We start from the raw sequence: 8563 nt of genomic DNA, 5'->3' as shown, positions 1-8563 counted from the left end.
GCTCTTATTTTTCTATGCTTCCAAACCTGCTTGAGTTTTTCACCTGAAAGTGCCATGCCAATATAAATGGCATCCTTTCAGGACAAACTTCTGAAGCCATTAAGCAGAAATTTTTATTACCATTTGCTTGGTATTAGGTGCCAACTTTGTCCCATTTATTCCCAGTGTATGTTGTACAGAATGATAAACGCAGGATCAAAGAAATCTCGAATTTTCTACTCTTGGGTTTTTAACTTACTCATTAACTGTATCATTGCCAAAAATCAAACTCAAGCATACGCTGTGGTGTATGGACCACATACACCGGACCAGAAAAAAACACCCCAAAAACCAACACTTATTTTTCATCAAGGTGAATGATGGGAGAGGGATCAGAAGTCAGACTCTCCTCTTGTATAGCTACAGGGTCAAGGACATGGAGCCGCTAGCCACTGTCACAGCTACCACTGCATTTAAGGAAACCTAGGTTGTGACACTCAAGCTGTGGCCACCACAGTGCCTCTGTTTTCTAAAAATACTTGTTTTGACAAGTTTGTCAGATTTAGACTTACCACAGCATTCTGTGGATTTGCCTGCTCATCGTGCATCTCTCGGATCTCTTGCTCTGTGGATGCGTGGACTTGACTCAGTACACTAAACCACTGGCTGTGGAGAGAAAGGCAGCAGTGTGTAAAGTAAAATGTTGTTTCTGCACAAGCCTTCTGTCACCTTTGTTCTGCAGAGATCTAGCAGGTTCTGCAGGTTTTTGAAATTGCTTAAGATTCCTTTTGTCAACATGCATAAAAGCAGCAAGGCTTTATGTCAGTTCAAGTAATACTGGGTAGAAGCAAAGCCCTCCAGATCTCCCATCCAAGCTCATGTCATACCCTTCTTCCTGAAGACAAACACCTTGAATAAAAATTGGCATCTCTGAAAAACTGGCAGTAAGCACACTGAAACATCTGACTTCATAGAAAATATTTGCAACACATTCCACACATTTCATCTGAAAAAAAATACATTACTAGCTACACATAAAGCCTTTAATGGGAAAGTCAACCTTCAGATTATAAATTCTGCTGCACTGATAATGTGACCGGTAATACTTTCGTACAATGACACCTGTGCAAAGACCACCCAAGTCCATCAAGTCCTCTGTAGAAGCACAGCTGAGAGGGGAACAAGAATAAAAACTCCAAGCAAATACCTCTACCGTGTTTTGTTGCCTATGTAGCAATGGAAAATCCAGCTGCTGGAAGGACCAGTGAAGTTGATCCAGAGCCAATTTGTGCCACTCCAGTGGCCTTGTGTATACCCACAACAGGAAAACTGACAGAGAGGTTTCCAGTCCTTCGTCCCCTAGTGCTGAGCAGCAATTGCAGAAGGATTTAATTCCAACCACACCTTCTGCTTCTGGGAAATCTCTGCCCTCCTGGCGCTTGTATATGATAAAGCTCAACTGCTCTAAGCAATCCCACTGAAATCTGAGGGTAGAGCTTGGCCTGTTCGGCAGGTTCCTGAATGCCATTCTTTGAGATATGAATTTGCCATTCTAATGAAAACCACCTGGGGGCAAGTTTTCAAAGGGCTCAAAAGCCCAGCCTCTACAACAGACTCCTCAATTTTCTGCAGAGACTCCACCACCACCAAGTTAAGGAAACAAATGCAAAACTACTGTCTTTATATTTAAAGCTATTTTTTCTGCAATTGCTTGTAGTCACAGAATTTATGCCTATGACACTGAAGTGCTGCCTCCTTAACGCCAGCGTTCAGAAACCAACTGTTCCCCATAACGTAGATATCTGGAAACTGAACCGTCAAAATAGCTTGAGAAAACCCGTGTAGTCTGACTAAAAATAACATTGCTGCCATATCCTAAGTCCTTTCTAACAATTATGCTTTCATTAGGAACAATGCAAGGCATGAAGGAAAACGAAGATTTAGAACGCCTGACAATAAAGAAGATGAGAACATATTTAATTCTGATTCTTTTGTTAAGACTCAGAGAAAGCTACAGAGAGGTTGTGTTTAACACTTACTTTGCTGGATGTAAGACAAGGTCACTGAAAGCCCCTCAAAATGAGGGAAGGGTCATCTAGAGAGAAGGAACCATCAGCTGTAAAAAAACTAAACCTCATCTACCAAAAAGATTCCCACAGATCAAATTCAGCTTTCCTTTTTGGGCTCAAGAATTGCAAATGTATTTAAATGTCAATCTTCTATTTAAAAAGAAAAAAAGACTTCATAGCACTGTATGCACATTTAGTAATAAATTATTATGGGATTTTAAAGAACAATTCAGTTTTCATAATTTCATGTAATCTCTGTGTAAACAATGAAAATTAATCATGATACTTTGCAAAAGACAAAGGCAGATTTTACTCTCCTTTTGCTTTCTGCCCTCTCGGGACCTCCTTTGGTTTTCAGCTGAGTCCCAGAACCCAGTAACGGGGGAAAAGACAGACTAGGGGTTTGAAAGAAATAAAACCTCAGCAATGGCTGCCCACTGAAGCATTACTTCTTTCCTCAAATACACTTCCACGATCAAAATAGTAATTCCTCTTTTGCAGGGGGTGTCAGGTTTCTCTGTTTTTTTCCCCGTGACTTGAACAAAAAGCCACCTCAGATCATGGTCTAGCCCATGTACAAAATATTTTTTTCAACAGCAGATCCAGAAACAACAGAGTCCAGTAATTTTGTGCTTCACTTCTAACAATGCCAAACATTAACAAGGCTTTGACTTAAGCCTGTCTGCAAATCCTTACACGTCTCCCTCATTAAAGTCTTCTGGGATGACTGAGAAAAAAGAAACATGAAATCCACTGGTAAAAAGAAATTTAATGTGGGTGGTGTGTTATGTGTGCTATGCACAACAATAGAATATAGTGCCTCCTCCTCCATGTTTAAGAAAAAAATGAGAGACGCATGACAACAGACAAGCCTTTATGCTGATAATTTCTTATTGGTCCCTAGGGCATGTACACAAGTCTAACAGAAAAGACTTTAGTTAAGCCTTCATTTTAAAATATACAGACATCACACAATAATCTTAACAATAACTGTTGGAAAGCTCATAACTTATTTCAAGGGTGATTTTAAGGATGCCTAAAAAATTCTGCGTTGTAAGCATTGCTAAATTTATACTCGGAGTCCTGTGATATAGGAAGGTATTATACCTTTAAAAAGAATAGAATACAAAGCAACTTTCAAGGCTTCAGAGCAAAACTAGCTCAAGTCATGTTGACATAAGCATCCTGTATTCTGGCCTTGGGGCAGCAAGGCAGTGGGTAATAAGCTTTGATTACTAAGTTCACTTTATTTAAATGCTTGATTTTTATGGGCAAGCATATTATTATCTCGCATGAACTCTAGTGTGGGGATTTTTTTTAAAAAAGATGCACTACAACCGATCTGACAAGTCAAGCTTGCTCCTCACCTACCAGCCTCCCCATACAGTTTGATATGGATCCTTTAGCAAAAAAAGCAAGATCCTTTTTAAATCAGCAGAAAGGGAAACAGTCTGTTGCACACTCTTCTTATTCATGAGCATGCTTTTACCCTAAAATCCACTGACCACATTACAACTTTTATGTGAAAAAATTTTAGGCTCTGCTTAGGCAAACAGATGCCAGTCCTAAAGGACAGTACTTTATTTCAGGCAGATTACGGGGTTTTAAATTTTGATTTAAACTATGCAGCTAAACACAACAGGGTAATGGACAAGACAAGCATCAATGGCTGACAGATATACTGTATTTCAGAAAGTTGCCAGTAATAAATGTGTAACAGCCAAATTCTAGGCAAATGTTCATTGCCAGTCTGACTCTTCCCAGTAATGTTCGGCCACAAGATTTTCTTCTGAGTAGGCCTTTCAAAAAAGTGTTAAATGCAACATGTTTAACACAGCCTGAAGTTTTTGTGACAGAGGGCAAACAAATCAGTGGCAAGTACAAGTTAGAATGGCATAGAGGTTAAAAAGGAAAAAAAAAAGAAGAAAAGAAAAAGGCCTGATGACTTTCATACCTTGCATCCTCAGGAGACTCAGCAATTAAGTGGTAGGTCCTATCACCCATTATTAGATCAATACCATTTTCTTTGCCTGTATTATCAACAATCTCTCTGAAATGAAGAAAAAGCCAAGATTGAGCATTAGAGTTTGCCAACATTTTGAAAATTCTTTCTGCTGAGAAGCTCACAAACTACTGATACCTAAAATAGCAGCCAGCCTTGATCAGGTTCATTTGCAATACTCAGAATGTGATTTATCAGACAGTATTAATTCACCAAATTACAGTTGTGTTTTCTGCCTATACAGTATTAATATTCAAACTATTATGAATGTCAGTATACCAAATTGACTATTCTGTTATTGCTTTAACAAGAACTAAAGAAAAAGCATTATCAAACCTCAAAAAAAGCAAGGATGACTGAGTTGAGAATTGGATATATTTCTGAACTGACTGCATAGCCAAGCAATTTTTTGAGTGGTAAAAAGAAAGCTTGTGAAGATTAAAAACAAAAAGCAAACAAAACCTGGATTAGTGATTCTGTGTGGTTGTGAGTCAGCATAAAGACAATTCCAAACATGACTTCCAGAAAAAGCTGAGCACTCATCTGCTGAAAAATTACATCCTTCTCATTCTTAGTTTGGACACCTAAGTATCGATGTATTAAACAATCATGAACCACAAAGCACAAGATTTTTAAGGAGTAAGTTCAGTATTACCTCAGGTTTTCCTGAAGCTTAAGAAATCAACTTGATTTCTTTTTTGCTGTGTTACTGTATTTGTCTGAAGCTTATTATTTCCTTAACTAGCTATACTTCCTCATCAGCTATACTATTCTCATAAATCTGTACCCTATAAACAATATATGCAAGCTCTGCTTATCAGACTCATGAGGACAATTTTTCTGCTATTAAAAGATAAAGCTATAATTCTGTACTGTTTTCTTTAATTTGGTTTCCTTCCCTCCCTATAACAGTGTCAAACAGAATACCTTCCTCTTCTGTGTTTTAAGTGAATCAGCCTAAGATTTACTTAATTTGAATGGGATCTCTAATATGGAGTGGTGAAATATGTCATACGATATGTTAGGAATGCACTCAGTGAACATTAAAGTTACCTAGAAAAGCTATTGCTTGTTTCTCATGACATACAGCTCTTTAAATACAAGTACCCTTTCTTTTAGCTATTTTATACACAAATAGCCATTGATTGAACCTACAGTTCAAGTTAGGCTGAACAACCTTTACCTGACAATTTCAAAGGTATGTTCACAAAAGAGCTTCTATAGGGCACAGTCAATGAAACAGTGAAGTGATAACAAAAAATTTTAAACATATGAGAAAAATATGCTAAATAAATGCTATGGTACATGAGACAGAGTCCAATTCAGTTTCAACAAAAAAAAATTGTGGTAGGAACTTCAGTCTCTATTCAGAGATTTACTTGACAGCCACCAGCCCATTGGTTTTATAGGAGCAAGTCAGGATGCTCACTGAAACTATTTACTTTGCCCTGCTTGAAATCAGGCTCAAGACAGGACTTCCAAAGAAAACGTTAATCTAAGCTTTCAATTTAGTTTAAGTACTCTGTTAAATTAACAAAATAAAATGGATAGTTGCAGATTACAAGGAGCAGAGTGGAATCAAGTGTTACAGCCATTTCTATTTTTCTCTACCCTGGAAGAAAGTTTAAGTACACTTTTATGCAGAAATGAGACTACCAATGTGAGCACACTCTACTTTTTAAATTAGATAAATAATCCATAAGCTCATAAAGCATACTGACTAGTTAGAAGGAAAAATACCTTCCCTTACAAAACTTTTTTCACGCATGCTTCAGGAAGCATAGAATTTTGAGGCATAAGGAACTTCAATCAGCAAGACATAGGTTACCAAGCCAGGTTTAGTAATTCTATTTTTTTTAATAAATATACACATTCTGAAGACTTTTCTACCACTACCACAGTTATTTCAAACACAAAAAAAATCGTAAATGCATACAGAAGATACAGCTTTGACCGATGCTAACCTAAATATACTCAGGGCCTATTAATTCCACCCTCTCCATTCTAGGTTTGCCTGCAGCTACGGACTTGGCAACGTGCCCCAAATTGCCTTGGGAATCATTACAGACTAAGTAGGGCCTCTAGTCTGGGAGAAAGCATAGATGGGTTCATTACAGCAGCAGTTTTCTGAAGTATTTGGCACCGGCTTAGCTCTGGAGCACTCCGGAGACTTAAGAGAGGGCCAAGTAAGGACGACACTTGCTTTCAACAACTTCCTCACGCACGCTCTCATGCTTGCATTCGCACAGTTTGAAAGCAGGGAAGTTAACATCTTCCCAGATTAAGCCCCAAGAAGTATTTAGGAGGAACTATGGCTAACGTATAAAACCACATAAACCTACTTGGCTGTTCGGACATCAATGGCACCCTTTAGCTTTTCTTCACTGTCATTTTCAAAGTACATCAACCTGGACTGCCGGAGAACAAACCATCGTTTCTTCCAGTTCCTTCTGGAAAGCGTAGATGATCCACCCCCCTTTTTGTGAAGCCAACCCTGCTTAAGTGCTTCCTGCTTGGAACGAAACCACAGGAAGGTCTCATCTTTCAGGACACACCAGCGTCGCTTCCATGTGTTTATTAAGCCGCCTGGCAAGAGACACAGATGTAGGTTTATACATAGTTAAGAGAAACAATTATACTGTAAAACAGAAGCTGTGACCAAACCAGCGCTGGAAGATGCTGACCAACAATGCTGCAGTTAAACTCAGTCTTTGCTGTAAGTCATGAAACCAAAGATCTCATTTTTGCATATCCTTAAGGCCGCCAATATTGTTGGCAACCTATAGACCCCTAAATTATAAATTATAATATATGTCTATATAAGGAAAACATATATGTAACATATATAATGATATATATTTATACACAACATATAAATATTAAATTATTAAAAAGTCTTACTGCATATGACAATCAGATCTTTAATACTGTTTTCAATGTATCTTAGTGATGATCTAAGAAAAGTTTAGCGTTAAACTCTTTCCTCTCTCCAGGTTATTAGGAGGTAACAACGTTCAGCTCAAAACCACAAAACCTGACAGAGGTATACTTGAGTAGGAAATATATCAGTGTGAGCTCAGCCATACCAAAGTGTGGCTACACCGTAGACAATACACCTTGCACTGTAGCTACATCCCACTCATAAAAACCTTCACCAAATCAATATACTCCTGTCCTTCCACAAAAACTTGTTGCCAACTATGTCAGAAGGTAAAAGCCACACTAGTGATGACTGTGTACGTTATTTTTCACACAAACATAGCCATGCACCTATTCATCACTGTTAGTATTCCAGGAAAATAAGTTATGCTACAGTGATGAGTATCATACAAGAATTCATCTAGATTATGATTTACTATTAATCATCAGAAGACAAACCCAAGAATCTTAACCAGAGAACTCCTGCGTATGTTCTTTCAGAGTCTCTCATGCCCCTTTGCTACACATATCCTTCTTTGTGTCTTTTGGATCCAAAATGAAAGTCAACTGATGTCAGTAAAATTCATCTGCAATGTAGAATGCTGTCTATGTTATAAGATTTTGGGAGATGGAATCAGCTTTCCTCAAAATTTGGTACTATTTGACTTTGTGAGTTATTTTGCTCTATTTATACTGTATATCCCATTGTTTATGAGACAGCAAAGATGTAAAATGAAAGAGAGGCAGCCCAAAATGTTGATGTTCCTTTGCAGAAGGAAAAAAGGCTGCCAGATGTAAGCCACTGCAAGCAACTTAATTTGAGAGCAGCTCTCTCCAGACTTTATATTACCCTTTGAAAAATTAGAAAATAGCTTAACCTACAGGAATTGGAGTGCAAGGTGTAATAAACATTTTTGGTTATTTTGTATACTTAGCAAATTCTGATTCACCCGTACCTTTCATGTAGAGAAAGCTGTGAAAGTAGGGCAGGCTGACACAGCTATAGACTGAATCCCTCCGGTAGGAAAGTTCATCATCTGTATCAAACCTGGAGTCAAAATCTTCTTCACTGTCTTCAAACTACAGAAGAAAGGAATAAAGGTGAAATGACCTCTCAGGAAGGAGTTTAGATGAAATTGGTTTAGAAGTCTTCAGCTAAACCATTTTATGTTGTATTGGAAGGACACGATTCCTTGTTGTTTTTCGTCCAGGTTAGAAAGGAAGGAATACACCGTAGTAAGTTGCAGCTAGTCCTGTTTGATTACACGCTAGCTCTAATATCATGTAACAAATCTATGAAACAGCTTTGTAGCTGCTCAGAAGAGTTATCGCTTTGCAAGAGCATGGCCAGGATACGCTACCTTTTGCTACCTCCCTCCATCATTGAAGTGCTGCGGATAACAGTTCAGAAAAGTCTTGAAAAAGAAACAGAAGCTGTGGTAATGGCTTCCTCCACCCTCACCCCAAATAATCAGAATTTCTGTTCTGCATCTGTCACATACCCAGAGTCGCGCAACAAGAAGGAGTTCTCAATAGAGACAGCTAAAAGTGGTTTTCTCTTAGGCAAGAACTGTCAATTTATCCCAACAACCAT

At 38.2% G+C, this 8563-nt stretch overlaps 1 protein-coding gene across 1 annotated transcript in view; it reads right to left on the bottom strand.

Moving 5' to 3' along the window:
• MYO10 (myosin X) overlaps positions 1 to 8563 on the bottom strand; it is a 136260-nt gene that overhangs the window by 16141 nt on the left and 111556 nt on the right. Inside the window, exons 25-28 of the mRNA XM_009883736.1 lie at positions 7926 to 8049; positions 6393 to 6636; positions 4003 to 4098; positions 552 to 645 (exon numbers count right to left, since the gene is read on the bottom strand). Coding sequence (XP_009882038.1) covers positions 552 to 645; positions 4003 to 4098; positions 6393 to 6636; positions 7926 to 8049 — 558 coding nt within the window. The remainder of the gene's footprint in view (positions 1 to 551; positions 646 to 4002; positions 4099 to 6392; positions 6637 to 7925; positions 8050 to 8563) is intronic.

This window comes from Charadrius vociferus, unplaced genomic scaffold, assembly GCF_000708025.1.
Source record: "Charadrius vociferus isolate BGI_N301 unplaced genomic scaffold, ASM70802v2 scaffold103, whole genome shotgun sequence".
In the NCBI taxonomy this organism is placed as follows: domain Eukaryota; kingdom Metazoa; phylum Chordata; class Aves; order Charadriiformes; family Charadriidae; genus Charadrius; species Charadrius vociferus.
The sequence above is the reverse complement of the archived record's forward strand: the minus strand, read 5'-3'. Positions and strand labels throughout refer to the sequence as shown.